This window comes from Leptodactylus fuscus, chromosome 4, assembly GCF_031893055.1.
Source record: "Leptodactylus fuscus isolate aLepFus1 chromosome 4, aLepFus1.hap2, whole genome shotgun sequence".
Taxonomy (NCBI): domain Eukaryota; kingdom Metazoa; phylum Chordata; class Amphibia; order Anura; family Leptodactylidae; genus Leptodactylus; species Leptodactylus fuscus.
In genome coordinates this window covers 168741639-168765592 of record NC_134268.1, presented here as the reverse complement: position 1 = coordinate 168765592, position 23954 = coordinate 168741639, and the positions used below count along the sequence as shown (strand labels likewise).

Sequence of the window (23954 nt, the reverse complement as noted above, 5' to 3'; positions counted from 1 at the left end):
ATGCTGCAATAATGTGGGAAGGCCTCTGGGAAGGTTGGGCATGATGCTAAAGAGAGTGCCCTCTAGTGGGCTGCATGACTGAGGCACTGTCTCCCTATATTAACATCATGGGAGACAGATTTGCATATTCTTCCCATGATCCCTCATAGTGGAGTGCAAATGGCTTAATAAGTCTCCACACACCTATATATGGTGGTCTTTCCCTAAGGAGTGACAATATCCCCTTAATCTAGGAAGAGGGGAAGGTGAGTGCTACAGAAGACACCCAAATAACATAACCTATATATCTGCGGGACTAGGTTTATATGCTTAGTTCTGGTGGCAGACTCCCTTTAATTTACTGACAGCAGATTGGATTTTAGGTGGACGTAGTAGTAGGGCAAGACATGAGTGTGACGGTTGTAGCTAGTCAGCAGCCTATGATGGTTAGCACTGACAGTCAATGTATAAATTAGCAAGCATCAGATACTTGAACCTGTTAGATGTTTTCCCACCATTACAAATGATGGCGTATCCCTAGGGTACCATATAAATCGGTAGGGATTCAGCTGTTGGGATGATACCCAGTGTGAAGGAACAATAAGCCTACTGAAGAATGAAGAAAGAAGATTTTCCTTGTGAAACTTGGAATGTTTAAGAAAAATAAAGTGTAGAAAGTGGTACATGATGGACTATAATGTTTTACCACATTCTGAAAACCTAATACCTCTATCAGACATAGGCAGCATTCAGAGAGCATTTTTTATATTCATTTAGCAGATCCGTTTATTAGATACAAAAAACGGACGCGGGTGCAGACGGATGGCCATCCATTTTTGGATGGACACAAAAGTATGGTATACCATGTTTTTAAGTCCTTAAAAAAAGGACAGAAATGGATTGGGTAGAAATCCAGATCCACCCATTTTTTGCATCTGTTAAATTGATGTGCTAAAACAACGTTATCTGAATACAGCCGTAGCCTAGTGACTTTCCCATATTACACTAACTCTCAGCATGGATAGAATATGGGAAGAATATGCAAAGCTGTCTCCCAAGATGTAAACAGGGAGACAGTGCCTCTGTTATGCTGCCCTCTATTGGGAAGCACCCTGAACATCTTGTCTGACTTTCCCAGAAGTCTTTACTGCATAATGTGGGGTTATAACCAAATCAATTTCTCAGCTACGGACAGTACCGTTTCTGTCTCTTTGGACTTCATCAGTGCAGTCTAGAGAGAACTGATTTGGTGGAAGTGAGAGGCCGAGAGACCAGATTATGGGGATAATGTCACTCCTTAGGGAGAGACCACCTTCTCAGGTGTGTGGAGACTTATACAGCCATAGTTGCTCCACTGCAAGGGAACATGGGAAGAATAGAGATACTGTATTACTGGTCAGGCTCTGAAATAAAGTAAACTCTTTCTATGTCTTACCTGTTTGAAGTTAGATTGTAGTAGCCACTGTCTTCTAAAATCTCTTCAATCATTGTCTGTACAATAAGAAAAAGATGACTTTATATATCTGTTAGACATGGCCTCATGTGGTGAACATGAAATAAAATATTACCATACCTGTAGTTGCTCGTAGGTGATTCCACCATCGAATTCAAAGGTGCCAGCATTTGCTGTTGCTATAAAAAATAAACTTGTTATACACTGTATAAAGATTTTTAATAGTAACATATCTGACTTATATTAATAGCCTTGAAAAAGACTGTTTCAGGGCTACTACCTTCTTCTGGTCCAACACCAGTCCCATTGGTGGTGACAGCAACAGGACTCAATGTGATGTCTAGACAGATGTGATGTCTATGCTAGAAGGGCAAGGTGGGACAAGAGGTGGGCCGTGTGTTGGATAGAGTCCTTTTGGAACTATTTTTGTTGCATGTATAAGGCTTTAGGTGACACATGACACACATGACAACAAAGACTTAGGGAGCCTTCACACGGAGTATACGCTCTGCTCATTCTGAACGTAAAACTCGTTCAGAATGAGCGTGTAAAAACCAGCTCCCATTGATTTCTATGGGTGCCGGCATACGTGCGCATAGGGAAAAAAGCCGCCCATTGATTTCAATGGAGAGCGCACGTATGCCGGCACCCATAGAAATCAATGGGAGCTGGTTTTTACACGCTCATTCTGAACGAGTTTTACGTTCAGAATGAGCGCAGCGTATACTCCGTGTGAAGGCTCCCTTATGGTGCACAAGTAGAACTGTACAATTCAAGACATTCCACCAAAATGTTATATGAAAAGTAAAGTGAATGGAACTAAAATATCCAAATATTCTCTTTAAAGCCTCTCTGAAAACATCGCCTGCTCAAATTGTATTGAAGTACAAACAAGACAAGCCGCAGATACAGCCAGCTGTCATGTTTGTACCTCTTATAGAAGATGCATTTAGTTACATTATTTGGCCTTGCTATAGGAACACAAATAGGCTGTGAAGGCAAGAACAGCAGATCAAAGCCATACTGACTATGTTCATACACACAGACCTCCCCGGCAGAGCATTCTTTGAAAACCACAGCTTTATGCCATAATTTATGATTTCCATTTTTATTGTCCCTTTCTTATATGGCAGCGCTTTGATCTTTACTCAGCTTTGATTACGACAAATCTGCAAATAAAATTTTATATGGGCAGTAATAGCTTTCAATGAAATATTTTATCCACATTTTGTCTTAAACGTGATAGCTTAGGCTTTTAGGATATTACGAGTCCCCAGCCCCTGATTATACCTGTCTATGTATTCTCTCATCTAAAGTGGCTTCTTCAGTTCAACTGATAGCTAGGAAAATTTGCCTGAATTGTTAACCTTGTGGGTAATTTAATTACTACAATTTAATAATACAAGGGCCAGGAACCTCATATAGGTTCAATTTGCTTGGAGTGGAGGGAAGTAAAGTTCAATATGCTGCTTTATGAGTTTTTAAGCAAACCTGTTCTGTCATCGGAGATCAGTGACTTCCCATATGACTGTAGCAATCCATGGCAGTCATCAGCAAAGATTTCTATAATCTCAGGAGACCCCTGCACAACCTGAAATGACAAAAAATTCTCCAAATTATAACAATAATGTATTACATCATTAGGAATTGATTAAAACACTGTGATATTGTGTAAATTATGATACAGTCTAATATGACTTTCTGCTCCATCCAAAATTTTCCATTACAAATTGTCCATATAATGGTAAATCCTGAAGACACCTTTAATATGATGATAAACTTATTTTTCCAGCACATTTATTCTACAACAGCATAAGGCTGAGTTCACACAGGGTATTTTGATCAGGATTTTGAGGCCATATCCGCCCAAACTATAACAAACGGCCATATCTGCCTCAAAATCCTGACCAAAAAGACAACTCTCATTGAAATTAATGGGAGCTGGTCAGTTCTTTTTTCCGGCTCCCAGATAAAAGAAGCGACATGCTCATTCTTTAGGCAGATCCACCTCCTGAATCTGCATGTAGACACTCCCTTCTCCTGAATAGGCCCATTCATTGGGCCTAATCCGGAGCAGAGTGCGCGACTGGATGCCGGTATACTGCACTGGCATCCAGTCGCAGCTACCCGTTTTTCAGTTCGGAAACTGAGGCAGCCTCCGTCTATGTTTCCATACCAAAAAACCCCATGTGAACCTGGCTTGAGGGTAAGTTTACACTGGGTTTTTTTGGACTGGAACCTGAGGCGGAGGTAGCTGCAGCATCCAGTCACGCATTCCGCTCGGGATTAGGCCCAAATGAATGGGCCTAGTCAGGAGTGTCTTCAGGCGGATTCACGAGGCGAATCCGCCTGAAGAATGAGCATGTCGCTTCTTTGTCCGGGAGCTGGAACAAATGGCGCCCGGAAAAAAGAACTGATCGGATCCCATTGATTTCAATGGGAGCCATCTTTTTGGTCAGGATTTTGTAACAATTTGAAAATCTTTTCTTCTGCTGCCCCGCTTCAACAGGCAAACCATCTGATGCTAAGCTGAGGTTAGGCTAAGACAAAACGGATGTGAGTCCTTCGCCATCTCTGCTGACCCTTGTTGGGTTTAAGTGTTACAGTATCTATTGTTTTAAGTGACTTATTAGAATAAGTTGTATACATAAGGAATAATACTGTATCTAACCTATATGTATTGTATGTTTTATATCGTTTGGCTAAGGTCCCACATAGCAGCTGCAGAAAAAAAAAAAGATTGCAGTTTTTCCCACAGCACATTTCATCAAGGTTTCCTCTACAGATTTTCTGCTTCAATTATACCTATATGGAAGCCACCAGCTTCCATATACAGCTGTTGGCTTTTTCTTGTCGCCATATATGCTGTCTTTCCCTCCCAGAAGGTTGCTTTTTATTGTATTTGTTTACCCTAATAAAGGACGTTTTTTATAAGAAAATCTTCAACGGGTGAGTGCCCTTCCTATTTACTCTTCATATTGCTTATTTTTCTGCAGGTATAATTGACATGCGATTTCCAAAAATGCAAAATCGCAGCATTTCCAGCTGGTGGGTGGACAGTAGCTACCATGCACTGTACACAGTGAGTACGGGAGTAATCTGCTCTCTCTCATTTAGAAACAGGCCCGAGACCATGCAGGACATATATAGAGAAGTGCTGACCTATACAGATCAGCCCAACCCTTTCTTTCTTCTGTCATCTCCTGCTGACTCCATAGGTTTCTATGGTATTGAGTCATCTGAGTCATGTGACCTACATTCAGTCTTGAAGTGGTTTTCTGAGTAAAAGTTATTTTATCAGAGGGAGGGGCCATGGAAACAAACTGATAAGATCAAAAACATTTCTCTTTGATAAAATATGTAAACATGTTTGTACTATTTATCCTACTAATATTATAAATGTGAAAGTTTGTGTGTTTGGATGTTTGCGAGTTTGGATGTTTGTTCCTCAATCACGCTAAAACGCCTGGACGGATTTGCGTGCAATTTTCCACAAACATAGTTTTCCCTTAGGATTGAGTCACAGGCTACTTTTGGTGCCACTAAACAACATGGCTTCCTAGCAGGAGACTCACAAAAGCAGGACTCCTAGCCCCAGCTATAGACTCACACACACTGCCTGGCATTTCCTGCCTCAACCTGCCTGCACACGGCTTACTGTCACCTCAGGAGTAGCCCTCACTCTACTCAATCACATTTACATATAGCTTTCCACTATATAACACATCACATTGTAATTACATGTATCTCCTATCACTGCTATATACAGTGCCTGATACATATATACTCCTGTACACAGGCTGTATATACTATATAATTACATGTATCTCCTATCACTGATATATACAGTACCTGATTAGAGATGAGCGAACAGTGTTCTATCGAACACATGTTCGATCGGGTTTTAGGGTGTTCGCCATGTTCGAATCGAATCGAACACCACGTGGTAAAGTGCGCCAAAATTCGATTCCCCTCCCACCTTCCCTGGCGCCTTTTTTGCACCAATAACAGCGCAGGGGAGGTGGGACAGGAACTACGACACTGGGGGCATTGAAAAAAATTGGAAAAAGTCATTGGCTGCCGAAATCAGGTGACCTCCATTTTAGACGAATAGTGGATTTCAAATCCGGGTCATATGAGAATGTGAACTTTGTGACTATGAGACAGGGATAGCTGTACAGGCAGGGATAGCTAGGGATAACCTTTATTTAGGGGGGAATGTTATTAAAAATAACTTTTTGGGGCTCTATCGGGTGTGTAATTGTGATTTTTGTGAGATAAACTTTTTCCCATAGGGATGCATTGGCCAGCGCTGATTGGCCGAATTCCGTACTCTGGCCAATCAGCGCTGGCCAATGCATTCTATTAGCTTGATGAAGCAGAGTGTGCACAAGGGTTCAAGCGCACCCTCGGCTCTGATGTAGCAGAGCCGAGGCTGCACAAGGGTTCAAGCGCACCCTCGGCTCTGATGTAGGAGAGCCGAGGGTGCACTTGAACCCTTGTGCACCCTCAGCTCTGCTACATCAGAGCCGAGGGTGCGCTTGAACCCTTGTGCACACTCTGCTTCATCAAGCTAATAGAATGCATTGGCCAGCGCTGATTGGCCAATGTATTCTATTAGCCTGATGAAGTAGAGCTGAATGTGTGTGCTAAGCACACACATTCAGCTCTACTTCATCGGGCTAATAGAATGCATTGGCCAGCGCTGATTGGCCAGAGTACGGAACTCGACCAATCAGCGCTGGCTCTGCTGGAGGAGGCGGAGTCTAAGATCGCTCCACACCAGTCTCCATTCAGGTCCGACCTTAGACTCCGCCTCCTCCGGCAGAGCCAGCGCTGATTGGCCGAAGGCTGGCCAATGCATTCCTATGCGAATGCAGAGACTTAGCAGTGCTGAGTCAGTTTTGCTCAACTACACATCTGATGCACACTCGGCACTGCTACATCAGATGTAGCAATCTGATGTAGCAGAGCCGAGGGTGCACTAGAACCCCTGTGCAAACTCAGTTCACGCTAATAGAATGCATTGGCCAGCGCTGATTGGCCAATGCATTCTATTAGCCCGATGAAGTAGAGCTGAATGTGTGTGCTAAGCACACACATTCAGCACTGCTTCATCACGCCAATACAATGCATTAGCCAGTGCTGATTGGCCAGAGTACGGAATTCGGCCAATCAGCGCTGGCTCTGCTGGAGGAGGCGGAGTCTAAGGTCGGACCTGAATGGAGACTGGTGTGGAGCGATCTTAGACTCCGCCTCCTCCAGCAGAGCCAGCGCTGATTGGTCGAGTTCCGTACTCTGGCCAATCAGCGCTGGCCAATGCATTCTATTAGCCCGATGAAGTAGAGCTGAATGTGTGTGCTTAGCACACACATTCAGCTCTACTTCATCAGGCTAATAGAATACATTGGCCAATCAGCGCTGGCCAATGCATTCTATTAGCTTGATGAAGCAGAGTGTGCACAAGGGTTCAAGCGCACCCTCGGCTCTGATGTAGCAGAGCCGAGGCTGCACAAGGGTTCAAGTGCACCCTCGGCTCTCCTACATCAGAGCCGAGGGTGCGCTTGAACCCTTGTGCAGCCTCGGCTCTGCTACATCAGAGCCGAGGGTGCGCTTGAACCCTTGTGCACACTCTGCTTCATCAAGCTAATAGAATGCATTGGCCAGCACTGATTGGCCAGAGTACGGAATTCGGCCAATCAGCGCTGGCCAATGCATTCTATTAGCCCGATGAAGTAGAGCTGAATGTGTGTGCTAAGCACACACATTCAGCACTGCTTCATCACGCCAATACAATGCATTAGCCAGTGCTGATTGGCCAGAGTACGGAATTCGGCCAATCAGCGCTGGCTCTGCTGGAGGAGGCGGAGTCTAAGATCGCTCCACACCAGTCTCCATTCAGGTCCGACCTTAGACTCCGCCTCCTCCAGCAGAGCCAGCGCTGATTGGCCGAATTCCGTACTCTGGCCAATCAGCACTGGCTAATGCATTGTATTGGCTTGATGAAGCAGTGCTGAATGTGTGTGCTTAGCACACACATTCAGCTCTACTTCATCGGGCTAATAGAATGCATTGGCCAATCAGCGCTGGCCAATGCATTCTATTAGCGTGAACTGAGTTTGCACAGGGGTTCTAGTGCACCCTCGGCTCTGCTACATCAGATTGCTACATCTGATGTAGCAGTGCCGAGTGTGCATCAGATGTGTAGTTGAGCAAAACTGACTCAGCACTGCTAAGTCTGCATTCGCATAGGAATGCATTGGCCAGCCTTCGGCCAATCAGCGCTGGCTCTGCCGGAGGAGGCGGAGTCTAAGGTCGGACCTGAATGGAGACTGGTGTGGAGCGATCTTAGACTCCGCCTCCTCCAGCAGAGCCAGCGCTGATTGGCCGAATTCCGTACTCTGGCCAATCAGCACTGGCTAATGCATTGTATTGGCTTGATGAAGCAGTGCTGAATGTGTGTGCTTAGCACACACATTCAGCTCTACTTCATCGGGCTAATAGAATGCATTGGCCAATCAGCGCTGGCCAATGCATTCTATTAGCGTGAACTGAGTTTGCACAGGGGTTCTAGTGCACCCTCGGCTCTGCTACATCAGATTGCTACATCTGATGTAGCAGTGCCGAGTGTGCATCAGATGTGTAGTTGAGCAAAACTGACTCAGCACTGCTAAGTCTGCATTCGCATAGGAATGCATTGGCCAGCCTTCGGCCAATCAGCGCTGGCTCTGCCGGAGGAGGCGGAGTCTAAGGTCGGACCTGAATGGAGACTGGTGTGGAGCGATCTTAGACTCCGCCTCCTCCAGCAGAGCCAGCGCTGATTGGCCGAATTCCGTACTCTGGCCAATCAGCACTGGCTAATGCATTGTATTGGCTTGATGAAGCAGTGCTGAATGTGTGTGCTTAGCACACACATTCAGCTCTACTTCATCGGGCTAATAGAATGCATTGGCCAGCGCTGATTGGCCGAATTCCGTACTCTGGCCAATCAGCACTGGCTAATGCATTGTATTGGCTTGATGAAGCAGTGCTGAATGTGTGTGCTTAGCACACACATTCAGCTCTACTTCATCGGGCTAATAGAATGCATTGGCCAATCAGCGCTGGCCAATGCATTCTATTAGCGTGAACTGAGTTTGCACAGGGGTTCTAGTGCACCCTCGGCTCTGCTACATCAGATTGCTACATCTGATGTAGCAGTGCCGAGTGTGCATCAGATGTGTAGTTGAGCAAAACTGACTCAGCACTGCTAAGTCTGCATTCGCATAGGAATGCATTGGCCAGCCTTCGGCCAATCAGCGCTGGCTCTGCCGGAGGAGGCGGAGTCTAAGGTCGGACCTGAATGGAGACTGGTGTGGAGCGATCTTAGACTCCGCCTCCTCCAGCAGAGCCAGCGCTGATTGGCCGAATTCCGTACTCTGGCCAATCAGCACTGGCTAATGCATTGTATTGGCTTGATGAAGCAGTGCTGAATGTGTGTGCTTAGCACACACATTCAGCTCTACTTCATCGGGCTAATAGAATGCATTGGCCAGCGCTGATTGGCCGAATTCCGTACTCTGGCCAATCAGCACTGGCTAATGCATTGTATTGGCGTGATGAAGCAGTGCTGAATGAGTGTGCTTAGCACACACATTCAGCTCTACTTCATCGGGCTAATAGAATGCATTGGCCAATCAGCGCTGGCCAATGCATTCTATTAGCGTGAACTGAGTTTGCACAGGGGTTCTAGTGCACCCTCGGCTCTGCTACATCAGATTGCTACATCTGATGTAGCAGTGCCGAGTGTGCATCAGATGTGTAGTTGAGCAAAACTGACTCAGCACTGCTAAGTCTGCATTCGCATAGGAATGCATTGGCCAGCCTTCGGCCAATCAGCGCTGGCTCTGCCGGAGGAGGCGGAGTCTAAGGTCGGACCTGAATGGAGACTGGTGTGGAGCTATCTTAGACTCCGCCTCCTCCAGCAGAGCCAGCGCTGATTGGTCGAGTTCCGTACTCTGGCCAATCAGCACTGGCCAATGCATTTCTATGGGGAAAAGTTAGCTTGCGAAAATCGCAAACTGACAGGGATTTCCATGAAATAAAGTGACTTTTATGCCCCCAGACATGCTTCCCCTGCTGTCCCAGTGTCATTCCAGGGTGTTGGTATCATTTCCTGGGGTGTCATAGTGGACTTGGTGACCCTCCAGACACGAATTTGGGTTTCCCCCTTAACGAGTTTATGTTCCCCATAGACTATAATGGGGTTCGAAACCCATTCGAACACTCGAACAGTGAGCGGCTGTTCGAATTGAATTTCGAACCTCGAACATTTTAGTGTTCGCTCATCTCTATACCTGATACATATATACTCCTGTACACAGGCTGTATATACTATATAATTACATGTATCTCCTATCACTGCTATATACAGTACCTGATACATATATACTCGAGTACATAGGCTGTATATACTATATATTACATGTATTACCTATCACTGCTATATACAGTGCTTGATACATATATACTCCTGTACACAGGCTGTATATACTATATATTACATGTATCATCTATCACTGCTATATACAGTACCTGATACATATATACTCCTGTACACAGCCTGTATATACTATATATTACATGTATTACCTATCACTGCTATATACAGTACCTGATACATATATACTCCTGTACACAGGCTGTATATACTATATATTACATGTATCTCCTATCACTGCTATATACAGTACCTGATACATATATACTCCTGTACACAGGCTGTATATACTATATAATTACATGTATTACCTATCACTGCTATATACAGTACCTGATACATATATACTCCTGTACACAGACTGTATAGCCTACTAATATTGTAATAAATGTGAAAGTTTATGTGTTTGGATGTTTGTGAGTTTGGACGTTTGTTCCTCAATCACGCTAAAACGCCTGAACGGATTTGCGTGCAATTTTCCACAAACATAGTTTTCCCTTAGGATTGAGTCACAGGCTACTTTTGGTGCCACTAAACAACATGGCTTCCTAGCAGGAGACTCACAAAAGCAGGACTCCTAGCCCCAGCTATAGACTCACACACACTGCCTGGCATTTCCTGCCTCAACCTGCCTGCACACTCCTTACTGTCACCTCAGGAATAGCCCTCACTCTACTCACTCACATTTACATATAGATTTCCACTATATAACAGATCACACTGTCTGTATCACTACATACACAATACAACACATCACATGGTCTGTAACACGACATACACAATACAACACATCACATTGTCTGACACAATACAACACATCACATTGTCTGTATCACGACATACACAATACAACACATCACATTGTCTGTATCACGACATACACAATACAACACATCACATTGTCTGTATCACGACATACACAACACATCACATTGTCTGTATCACGACATACACAATACAACACATCACATTGTCTGTATCACAACATACACAATACAACACATCACATTGTCTGACACAATACAACACATCACATTCTCTGTATCACGACATACACAATACAACACATCACATTGTCTGTATCACGACATACACAATATAACACATCACATCACATTTGCTAGCCCACCAAACTTTTTAAAGCACTTTTACAGTTTCACACGTCTTTGTCCGCCCAATTCTCAACTCACCGCAGACGAAGTCGCGGGTAAAAGCTAGTTTATGAATAGTTTGTTGAAATGATAGGGCCTGTTTAAAATTTGAAAGCAATGATTAACAGACACTTGTTATACTTCCAGTTTTATACTGTGTGATTGAGCCCCCTTCATGTGCTTCCGCTTTTGCGTACTTTGTTAAGATGGCGAAATTCTGGTACATGGTGGGGGAGATGCGTAACCTCCCTGCTGCACTCATGGCCAAGTACTGATTCTACACTCCAGGTGTTATTGTTGCATGTGCTATATACAAACCAAATATTTGATTTCAAAATCTTTTGTATTTTGCTCTTTAATTATTAATTTAGTTATTTGTGGTGTCCAGTGGTATTCTCACATATTAACTATATGAATTTGTTACCCGAGTATTGGGCTTTTTATCCATATACACTCACCGGCCACTTTATTAGGTACACCTGTCCAACTGCTCGTTAACACTTAATTTCTAATCAGCCAATCACATGGCGGCAACTCAGTGCATTTAGGCATGTAGACATGGTCAAGACAATCTCCTGCAGTTCAAACCGAGCATCAGTATGGGGAAGAAAGGTGATTTGAGTGCCTTTGAACGTGGCATGGTTGTTGGTGCCAGAAGGGCTGGTCTGAGTATTTCAGAAACTGCTGATCTACTGGGATTTTCACGCACAACCATCTCTAGGGTTTACAGAGAATGGTCCGAAAAAGAAAAAACATCCAGTGAGCGGCAGTTCTGTGGGCGGAAATGCGTTGTTGATGCCAGAGGTCAGAGGAGAATGGTGAGACTGGTTCGAGCTGATAGAAAGGCAACAGTGACTCAAATAGCCACCCGTTACAACCAAGGTAGCCAGAAGAGCATCTCTGAACGCACAGTACGTCGAACTTTGAGGCAGATGGGCTACAGCAGCAGAAGACCACACCGGGTGCCACTCCTTTCAGCTAAGAACAGGAAACTGAGGCTACAATTTGCACAAGCTCATCGAAATTGGACAATTGAAGATTGGAAAAACGTTGCCTGGTCTGATGAGTCTCAATTTCTGCTGTGACATTCGGATGGTAGGGTCAGAATTTGGCGTCAACAACATGAAAGCATGGATCCATCCTGCCTTGTATCAACGGTTCAGGCTGGTGGTGGTGGTGTCATGGTGTGGGGAATATTTTCTTGGCACTCTTTGGGCCCCTTGGTACCAATTGAGCATCATTGCAACGCCAAAGCCTACCTGAGTATTGTTGCTGACCATGTCCATCCCTTTATGACCACAATGTACCCAACATCTGATGGCTACTTTCAGCAGGATAATGCGCCATGTCATAAAGCTGGAATCATCTCAGACTGGTTTCTTGAACATGACAATGAGTTCACTGTACTCCAATGGCCTCCACAGTCACCAGATCTCAATCCAATAGAGCATCTTTGGGATGTGGTGGAACGGGAGATTCGCATCATGGATGTGCAGCCGACAAATCTGCGGCAACTGTGTGATGCCATCATGTCAATATGGACCAAAATCTCTGAGGAATGCTTCCAGCACCTTGTTGAATCTATGCCACGAAGAATTGAGGCAGTTCTGAAGGCAAAAGGGGGTCCAACCCGTTACTAGCATGGTGTACCTAATAAAGTGGCCGGTGAGTGTATGTATATATCTATATCTATTATATGAATTTGTTACACTAATATTGAACTATCTATCTATCTATCCTGTATATTTATTATATGAATTTGTTACACAAATACTGGACTTTTTCTACATACATGTATCTATATTTCTTTTATGAAATGAATGCAATTGATTTTTTGAGAATGGTTATTTATTTATTTGGTCTTATTATGGTTAATTTTCACTGTTTTGGGTTTTTCCTTTATTTGGGATCACCCTGAGCTAAACTTTGTGCTTTGTTTTTAAATGTTTTTATGGGTTTTTTTGTTGTAGTTTTTTGTGATCATAATGGAACAAAATTTGACATTGGATGTGTGCTTTTTTTTGACAATTTTTAAAAAATTTTTGTATTTTTTTTTAATATTAAACAATCACTTGTACACATCAGGCTGTGTATAAACTGTACGGCAGGTCAAAATAATTTGCAAATAAATTCATGTTTCAGTGACATCATAAATGTGTTGTTTAAGGTCTTTATAGTTTTATTATTATTATGCCTATGTATTTTATTTTATATATTTCAAGGACAATCCATTCCTCCTTTAGTAAACCTAAGCTATTTTGAAAGATACCAAGACAGAAGAAAAATATTTTAAGAGTGGCTACTATGGACAGTGAAAGGGAGCTGTCATTAATAATGAAGGTGTTGCTGACTTTGCTAATGGAGTGACTAATAGTGTCAAATTGATTGAGCACATTCTTCATAGGACAAACGGATGATATTAATTATGGAAACTGAATATTTAGCACTATGTGGCACAGAGGATGCTGATGTGAGTAAATACTGGCGGAATAGTATTATAGGGTCACAAGTTTTATAGCTGATGTTACACTTGTCAAGGTTTTATTTTATTTTGTTATAAAATATCCCTATATATATATATATATATATATATATATATATATATATACAGTCCTATGAAAAAGTTTGGGCACCCCTATTAATCTTAATCATTTTTAGTTCTAAATATTTTGGTGTTTGCAGCAGCCATTTCAGTTTGATATATCTAATAACTGATGGACACAGTAATATTTCAGGATTGAAATGAGGTTTATTGTACTAACAGGAAATGTGCAATATGCATTAAACCAAAATTTAACCGGTGCAAAAGTATGGGCACCTCAACAGAAAAGTGACATTAATATTTAGTAGATCCTCCTTTTGCAAAGATAACAGCCTCTAGTCGCTTCCTGTAGCTTTTAATCAGTTCCTGGATCCTGGATGAAGGTATTTTGGACCATTCCTCTTTACAAAACAATTCAAGTTCAGTTAAGTTTGATGGTCGCTGAGCCTGGACAGCCCGCTCTCAAATGATCTGAAAACAAAGATTATTCAACATAGTTGTTCAGGGGAAGGATACAAAAAGTTGTCTCAGAGATTTAACCTGTCAGTTTCCACTGTGAGGAACGTAGTAAGGAAATGGAAGACCACAGGGACAGTTCTTGTTAAGCCCAGAAGTGGCAGGCCGAGAAAAATATCAGAAAGGCAGAGAAGAAGAATGGTGAGAACAGTCAAGGACAATCCAGAGACCACCTCCAAAGAGCTGCAGCATCATCTTGCTGCAGATGGTGTCACTGTGCATTGGTCAACACTACAGCGCACTTTGCACAAGGAGAAGCTGTATGGGAGAGTGATGAGAAAGAAGCCGTTTCTGCACGTACGCCACAAACAGAGTCGCATTAGGTATGCAAAAGCACATTTGGACAAGCCAGCTTCATTTTGGAAGAGTGGACTGATGAAACAAAGATTGAGCTGTTTGGTCATACAAAAAGGCATTATGCATGGCATCCAAAAAAAATGGCATTCCAAGAAAGACACTTGCTATCCACTGTAAAATTTGGTGGAGGTTCCATCATGCTTTGGGGCTGTGTGGCCAATGCCGGCACAGGGAATCTTGTTAAAGTTGAGGGTGGCATGGATTCCACTCAGTATCAGCAGATTCTTGAGAATAATGTTCAAGAATCAGTGACGAAGTTGAAGTTACGCCAGGGATGGATATTTCAGCAAGACAATGATCCAAAACACTGCTCCAAATCGACTCAGGAATTCATGCAGAGGAACAATTACAATGTTCTGGAATGGCCATCCCAGTCCCCAGACCTGAATATCATTGAATATCTGTGGGATGATTAGAAGCGGACTGTCCATGCTCAGCCACCATCAAACTTAACTGAACTTGAATTGTTTTGTAAAGAGGAATGATCCAAAATACCTTCATCCAGGATCCAGGTACTGATTAAAAGCTACAGGAAGCGACTAGAGGCTGTTATCTTTTCAAAAGGAGGATCTACTAAATATTAACCCCTTCCCGCCGATGGCATTTTTTGATTTTCGTTTTTCGTTTTTGACTCCCCTCCTTCTAAACCCCATAACTTTTTTATTTCTCCGCTCCCAGAGTCATATGAGGTCTTAATTTTTGCGGGACAATTTTTTCTTCATGATGCCACCATTAATTATTCTATATAATGTACTGGGAAGCAGGAAAAAAATTCAGAATAGGGTGGATTTGAAGAAAAAATGCATTTCTGCGACTTTCTTATGGGCTTTGGTTTCACGGCGTTCACTGTGCAGCCAAAATGACATGTCCCCTGTATTCTGTGTTTCGGTACGGTTCCAGGGATACCAAATTTATATGGTTTTATTTACATTTTGACCCCTAAAAAAAATTCCAAAACGGTGTTAAAAATTTTTTTTTCTAAAAGTCGCCATATTCCGACGGCCGTAACTTTTTTATACATAGGTGTACGGGGATGCATAGGGCGTCTTTTTTTGCGGGGCCGGGTGTACTTTTTAGTTCTACCATTTTCGGGAAATGTTATTGCTTTGATCACTTTTTATTCACATTTTTATCAGAATTAAAACAGTGAAAAAACGGCGGTTTGGCACTTTTGACTATTTTTCCCGCTACGGCGTTTACCGAACAGGAAAAATATTTTTATAGATTTGTAGAGCGGGCGATTTCGGACGCGGGGATACCTAACATGTATATGTTCCACAGTTTTTAACTACTTTTATATTTGTTCTAGGGAAAGGGGGGTGATTTGAACTTTTAATACTTTTTATATTTTTTTTATATTTTTTTTTACTTTTTTTTTATTTTTTTTTTTGCATTTATTAGACCCCCTAGGGGTGTTGAACCCCAGGGGGTCTGATCACTAATGCAATGCATTACAATGCTAATGCATTGCAAAAAATCATCATCTCTTTTGCAGGCTGCATAGACCAGCCTGCAAAAGAGAATTTGCAGACCGGCTGGGACCAGCTGTCATGGCAACGTGACGTCAGCCCTGGAGCATGCTCCAGGAGCCGGCGATCCCTGCCAAAATGGCGGCGCCCATGCGCTGCCGGGAAAATGGCGCCTCCGGCGCCTTTGACAGCAGCGCCGGAGGGGTTAATGCCTCCGATCGGTCCGGGGACCGATCGGAGGCATTAGAGCTGGTTGTCTACTGCTTAAAGCAGTAGACACCCGGCGGCTATGACGGCCGCCCGGCTCCCGGGCGGTCGCCATAGTTACAGACCCGACACGCGCCGTACTATTACGGCGCATGTCGGGAAGGGGTTAATGTCACTTTTCTGTTGAGGTGCCCATACTTTTGCACCGGTCAAATTTTGGTTTAATGCATATTGCACATTTTCTGTTAGTACAATAAACCTCATCTCCATCCTGAAATATTACTGTGTCCATCAGTTATTAGATATATCAAACTGAAATGGCTGCTGCAAACACCAAAATATTTAGAACTAAAAATGATTAAGATTAATAGGGGTGCCCAAACTTTTTCATAGGACTGTATATATATATATATATATATATATATATATATATATATATATATATATATATATATATTATAAAAATGAATTCTTGTCTGTCTGTCTGTTCTCTAATGCGAACCAAACGACTGGACCGATCTTCACCAAATTTGGTACAGAGCTACTTCAGATATCGGGGAAGGTTTAAGATGAGACTCCAACTCGCTCGGACGTACCGTTGCTGAGATACAGCATTCCAAACACAATGCCCCCCCCCCCCTAGCCAATACAAACCTGCAAGACTTTCACTCATATTCCAACTGCAATACACACAGTCACTCCACATGCACAATACAACACTGATATCCAAACTGAGATACACGCATCAGAGGATTAGATACACAGATCAGCACACAGTATCACATGCCAGAGGATTAGATACACGGGTCTGCACACAGTCCCACACACCACAGGATTAAATACGCACTTCTGCACACAGTTCCACACACTGAAGGATTTGATACAGGCGTCTACACACAGTTCCACACTCCAGAGGATTAGATATGCGCGTCTGCACACAGTTTTACACGCCATAGGATTAGATACACACGTCTGCACAGAGTACCACATGCCGTAGGATTAGATACACGCGTCTACACACAGTTCCACACTCCAGAGGATTAGATATGCGCGTCTACACATAGTTCCACACGCCGGAGGATTAGATATGCGCCTCTTCACACAATACCACACAGGGGAGGATTAGATACGTGTGTGTGCACACAGTAAGACACTTTGGAGGATTAGATACATGCCTCTGCACACAGTACCACAAGCCAGAGAATTAGATACGCGTCTCAGCACACAGTATCACACGGGGGAGGATTAGATACGTGCGTCTGCACACAGTACCACACGGGGGAGGATTAGATATGTGCGTCTACACACAGTACCACATGCCATAGGATTAGATATGCGCATCTGCACACAGTACCACATGCCGGGGGATTGGATACGCACATCTGCACACAGTTGTACACGCCATAGGATTAGATACACGCGTCTGCACACAGTACCACATGCAGTAGGATTAGATACATGCGTCTACACATAGTTCCACACGCCGAAGGATTAGATACGCACCTCTTCACACAATACCACACAGGGGAGGATTAGATACGTGTGTGTGCACACAGTACCACACTTTGGAGGATTAGATACATGCTGGGGGATTGGATACACGTGTCTACACACAGTTCCACATGCCGTAGGATTAGATACGCGCCTCTTCACACAATACCACACAGGGGAGGATTAGATACACGTGTCTTCACACAGTTGTACATGCCATAGGATTAGATACACGTGTCTGCACACAGTACCACATGCTGTAGGATTAGATACGCGCCTCTTCACACAGTACCAAATTCTGTAGGATTAGATACGCGCATCTGCACACAGTACCACATGCCGTAGGATTAGATACCCACGTCTACACACAGTTCCACATGCTGTAGGATTAGATACGCGCCTCTTCACACAATACCACACAGGGGAGGATTAGATACGTGCATCTGCACACAGTACCACACGACCGAGGGTTAGATGTGCGCGTCTGCACACAGTTACACACGCTGAAAGATTAGATACGTGTGTCTGCTCTAAGTACCACACGGGGGAGGATTAGATACGCACATCTGCACACAGTTCAAAACGCTGGAGGATTATATACGCATGTCTTCACATAGTACCACCGCCAGAGGATTAGATACGCGTTTCTACACACAGTATCACACGGGGAAGGATTAGATATGCACATCTGCACACAGTACCACACGCCAGAGGATTGGATATGCACATCTACACACAGTTCCATACGCCAGAGGATAAGAAACGCACGTCTGCACACTGTACTACATGCCGTAGTATTAGATACGTGCGTCTGCACACAGTTTCACACGCCGGAGGATTAGATACGCGCGTCTACACACAGTTCTACACGCCATAGGATTAGATACGCGCCTCTTCACACAATACCACACAGGGGAGGATTAGATACGTGCATCTGAACACAGTAGCACATGCCAGAGAATTAGATACGCGTCTCAGCACACAGTTGCACATGGGGGAGGATTAGATACGCCCATCTGAACACAGTACCACACGCCAGAGTCATTAGATACGCACACACTTACTGGAGGATTAGATACGCGCCTCTTCACACAATACCACACGGGGAGGATTAGATATGTGCATCTGCACAAAGTACCACACCAACAAGGATTGGATACTTGCATCTAAACACAGTGCTACACGGGGAAGGATTAGATACAGCTTTACTCCAGGTATCCATAACAACTGATCACAGGTTTTTCACTGACATCCAAAATGAGATACACATAATCACATGACGCTTATGGACATACACACAAACCACATACAAAATACACCAGTGCAAAACTGGACAATTCTTATGGGGCCACTACACAAACATAAAATGTAATATACCCGTGCGAAGCCGGGTCCTCCCTCTAGTATATATATATATATATATATATATATGTATTTTTATTTTTTTTAGTTGTGCAAATATATGTTTAAGTATTATCTAAATCAGGAATCAGGATATAGACAGTTATTATTAAATAATTATTGCTGGTGAAGTAGTTATAGCAAAATTCCACCTGTATCTTTAAGGTTTAGCAACTGATAGAGATAAATGAACTCTTCAATCAGCTTTGTGGTAAGGCGTCTGAAGGGCACCAATCCTATGACTGATTCACAGATAAATCCAAATGACTGGATATCCTTAAGTGAGGCTACAGACCACAGTCTGCATTTTGTGCATTTTCCACAATAATTTTTTTGCAGCGCATCTGCAGTCTAATAAAGTGGCAATTAAAGGGAGTCTGTCAGCAGAATCCAGCATCTCAACCCAGCCCCATGGATAGATAATTGAGGGTCACCTGATTAACAGTTTTTCATCTTGTGAATCAGTGTCTCCATTGCTCAGATATCACTGTCTTTGCTCATCTTAACATAACAGCCATAAACAGCCATATTTCAGTAATGGAGGCACCGCTACACGAAGGAAAAACACCAACTAATTCATTTGACCCTATCCTATCAGTCTGGGGGATGGGTTCATATGCTGGGTTCTTTTGACTGATTCCCTTGAGTCATTGAGATTTTCTTAATCTCACGTACGCAAACTTGATATGTACATGAAATTGACAAGTGGTGTGGATTTTAAAATCTGCCGTATGTATATTATCTGTGTGGGTTTTCACTACAGATTTTAACTATTTCAATGTGGAAAATAAAATTGGAGACAAAAAACGCATGTGGTCTTGTCACACATTTTGATGTTGAGAATCTGTAGTGGACTCTTTCCCCTATGCATAGTCAACTGCTAACATCACATTGCAGTGATAAATAATACACCACATCTTTGTAATGTATGCCACTGAGGGGGTGGGCTAGGGGCACTGTAGGGGTGGTGCAGGCAGGAGTTGGAAGGGGTCTAAGTGGCAAGAGCACTACTACAGGGAGCTGAAGGCCCACCGCCAGTGCACAAACTGACCCCTTTCCTAAGACATCAAACTTGTTTTCCTCCAAAGTTACAAAAGTGAGATACACAACACAGGTATACTATTTAACACTGTAATGTAATGTGCTCTGTAACACAATGGTGGCAGTTAAATATGCTTGGGGTAGGGGATAGACTTCCTACTGGTAAAGTCAATCATTATAAGTTAAAATAATATGCCCGATTCTAAACCTAAAACAGATTGCCCCTAAAAACTGTAAATCATTCCTTGTAAATCCTCATAACAGCACAAATATCTTTTATTCCAATAACTAAGATACAGTATACTATATGCAGTAGTCCATGATGTCTTTCTTATATGCATACATTTACAATTCAATCAGAGATGTCTGTCCAGGTCACTCATGAAGAGCAATAATGGCAGTGCCCTTGGAGTCAGGGATACTTGTGAACGTTTATCGAAAGAAGGGGCATTAACAAGGGAATACATTTATTCTTTACAGTACATATCCAAAGATACCCAGAAGGTCTTATATAGCTCTTCGGGAAGGAAATACAGATTGTACTTTATATATTGCAGCTTGAATTACAGTGCCTCTATATTTCCCATTTTAGCATTTTACTTTTCCCTGCAATAAACCATGCTTTGTTGAAAGGATATATATTGATCAGGAATACATCATATCCTATAAAAGTGCATATTACACATATTAAAGGTGCCCATAACATGAGTTTGTATTAAAAGCTCATAAAAGCTCATTGGTACAATAGGAACAAATGTTCTACGGTGATCTCTCAACTACAATAGCCTCAGGATACAATATTTGCTGACACTTTAACTGTAACTTTAAATCGACACAACCTACTAGTCTTCCAATAAATCAGTCCGAAATGTGGGTTATAAACCCATGTTGTGGATTATGGACTACATTTCTCTGTATAAAGGAAGTCTCTGGGCATCATGTCATTCTTTGTTTCTTTTTTTCTTGAAAGTTTTTTTATTTCAATCTCACTTCTAAATAAACTTTTAACTGCTTTGTCCACTGTGATACTAAGGCTGAGGCCCCATGTTGTAGATAAGCAGGGTTTTTTTGCAAATTTTACTGGGTTTTTTTGAGCCAAAGTCAGGAGTGGCTTCAAAAGGAACGAGTAATAAAAGAAGCACTTATACTTTTCCTTTCTTCTCAATCCCCTTCTGCCTCTGGCTTAAAAAAACGCAAGAGATAAACATGAATATGCCACATCAAGTCATGCAACCAAAAATTGTGTGGTTTGTCTGCCACTTGACATGGCAAGAAAAAACCTGGAGGCTAAGGCCAAACGTAGCAGGCTGCAGCCAAAAAGTGTGGGAAAAACCACAGTGGAAAAGTATCGCAGTTAATCCAGCAGCACTTTTCTCAGACAGTCCGGCTAGTTTTCCTCTGCGGACTTTCTGCTTCAATTATACCCAATTTTTCTGCAACGTGTAAATGGCATTTGCTAGAATCCTATCTACTTTTCAGGGATAGTAAAACACTGTGGGTGCCTTGTAGGGCCCCAGCCTTAAGGAGGACCTTTCATGGTTTGGGGCACAGGCAGTTCTATATACTGCTGGAAAGCTGACAGTGCGCTGAATTCAGTACATTGTCTGCTTTCCTGATCTGTCCCCCGGATAAAGAGCCATCAGTCCCGGTACCGTAGCTCTTTACAGTCAGAAGGGCGTTCCTGACAGTAAAGGCACAGATCAGGAAAGCTGACAGTGCGCTTTCCAGCAGTATATAGAACTGCCTGTTCCCCAAACCATGAAAAGAACTCTTTAAGCTAAAGCCTCATATTGTGGAAAAGCAGCTTATTTCGTGGCAGATTTTGCTACCGTTTTTTAAGCCAAAACCAGGAATGGATTTAGCAGAATGGAAATGTATAAATGCTTATTTTATATTGTCCATTTCTTTCCAAGCCTCTCTTGACTATGGGTTAAAAAAAATGCAGAAAACCCTGCAACAAAAAAAGCTGCTTTTTCGCAAAATGGGGACTCTAAGGGTGCCTTCACACGGAGTTTACGCTCCGTGTATTCTGTCCATTTTAGGGTGCCTTCACACGGAGTAAGGCTCCGCGCATTTTGCTCCGTCTTTTTGCACGCGTCTTTTTGTGCACGCAAAAAGATGCACGTTATACGAAAAAGCCATTGAACTCAATAGCTAACTACATTTTACACGTGTATTTTTACACGTGTAAAATGGACAGAATACACGGAGCGTAAACTCCGTTTGAAGGCACCCTAAGGCTAAGGATCCACATAGTGAGCCGCAGCCAAAAACCACTGTGGAATCACTGCTCTTTCTGCAGCATTTTTCACAGATAGTCTGCAGTTTTCCTCTGCAGATTTTCTGTCCCTATTATACCTATACGGAAAATGCCAGCGTTTTCATAGGTATAACTGACATCCTGCGATTTGCAAAAGTGCACTGGAGCCAAATCACAGCATTTTCACTAAGTGGGTCCTTAGCTTAAAGGTCTTTTCTTGCCATATCACAGGACATCAAGTTGAGGACATATCACACATACTTTTGGACCACATGACTTGATATGGAGTACCCATCTTCATCTCTGCTCCATGTGTATGGATTTTATCGAGTTCAGAATGAGTGATCAATGAAGGTCACAGGGGTAAAGGCATTTTTTCACTGTATATTAAAAAATGTGTTATCACTGCTTGCAGTAAGAATTTATGGAAAAAATTTGAAGTAATTGTTACACTGTAAGGAGTCAAAATAGATTATTTTGACCCAGCATAACAGCTATTTTGTCGGTGAAGTAAAGAAATGAAACATCATTATAGTGTGAGGATAATGGCAAATATCCCTCTTTATTTCAAGGTTCCTGAATACCTCAGAGAGACATGGGGAGGGTGAGATAAGGTATTAGTCTGGTGTCAGAAAGTTTAGAGTCTGGAGCTGTAGATACATTTGTACAGTATCATCAAAACAGAAGATATACTACTGAAGATCTGCAAGCAGATGGCTTAGGTCTCCCATACTACATGAAAAGCACACAACATTAGGTGAAGAAAAACATCTTACATTTGACATCAGATTTATTACCATTTATTTGTAAAAGGGAGAGATTTATACCTTTTGAATTTCTGCTTTTAGGTTGCATGGATTGCTCTGGAAACTGAATAGAGATTTCTTGTATCGTTCGACAACTCTTCTTTTCAGGTTATCATGAAGTGCAGGGGGAAGCTGCAGTACATGCATGAAAAATGGTAGAAAATGCTTGAAACCATTACAAGGCATATGATGGAGTAACCAGATTCATGAAATCTTTTACACAAATAATGTCCATCTATCTATCTATCTATCTATCTATCTATCCATCTATCTATCCATTATATAACATTACATACAACAACATTCAGTTTGTATGGTATACACAGGACTGGCATGATGGTGAGCTAGAGGATTAAAGGGGTGCTCTAGTTTTTTGTTGTTTATTTTTAATAATTCTCCATCCATAAAAGACCAGTGGGGGTCTGACACCCAGGACAGGACCCAGTTAACAGCTGCTTGAAGGGACCATGGTGCTCGTACATTGATGTCATTACCCTATAGAAATGAATGGGATGAGGTTGAAATGACATGACGCAGCCACTATGAATAAAGCTGTGTGCAATGTAAACAGTGAAGAGGTCACAGCACTCACAGGAATGCTACGGTTCCTTCAAACAGCTGATCATCATGGGTTGTGGGTGTCAGACACCACTATTGACCTATTTTGAGTAATTTGAGTAAAATTCTGGTTCAAAACTTTCAAGGGAGGCATTTTCGGCTCCGTAGGAGGAATTTTATATTCATTTCCAGCATTGTTCAATGCTATTTTGAAATAAATTTTTACTTTTGAATTCTAACCTTA

At 42.6% G+C, this 23954-nt stretch overlaps 1 protein-coding gene across 1 annotated transcript in view; it reads right to left on the bottom strand.

Annotated features, from left to right (window-relative positions):
• Window positions 1-23954, bottom strand: part of NEK10 (NIMA related kinase 10) — a 136145-nt gene that overhangs the window by 1457 nt on the left and 110734 nt on the right. Inside the window, exons 32-35 of the mRNA XM_075271366.1 lie at window positions 23174-23284; window positions 2924-3023; window positions 1553-1605; window positions 1415-1470 (exon numbers count right to left, since the gene is read on the bottom strand). Coding sequence (XP_075127467.1) covers window positions 1415-1470; window positions 1553-1605; window positions 2924-3023; window positions 23174-23284 — 320 coding nt within the window. The remainder of the gene's footprint in view (window positions 1-1414; window positions 1471-1552; window positions 1606-2923; window positions 3024-23173; window positions 23285-23954) is intronic.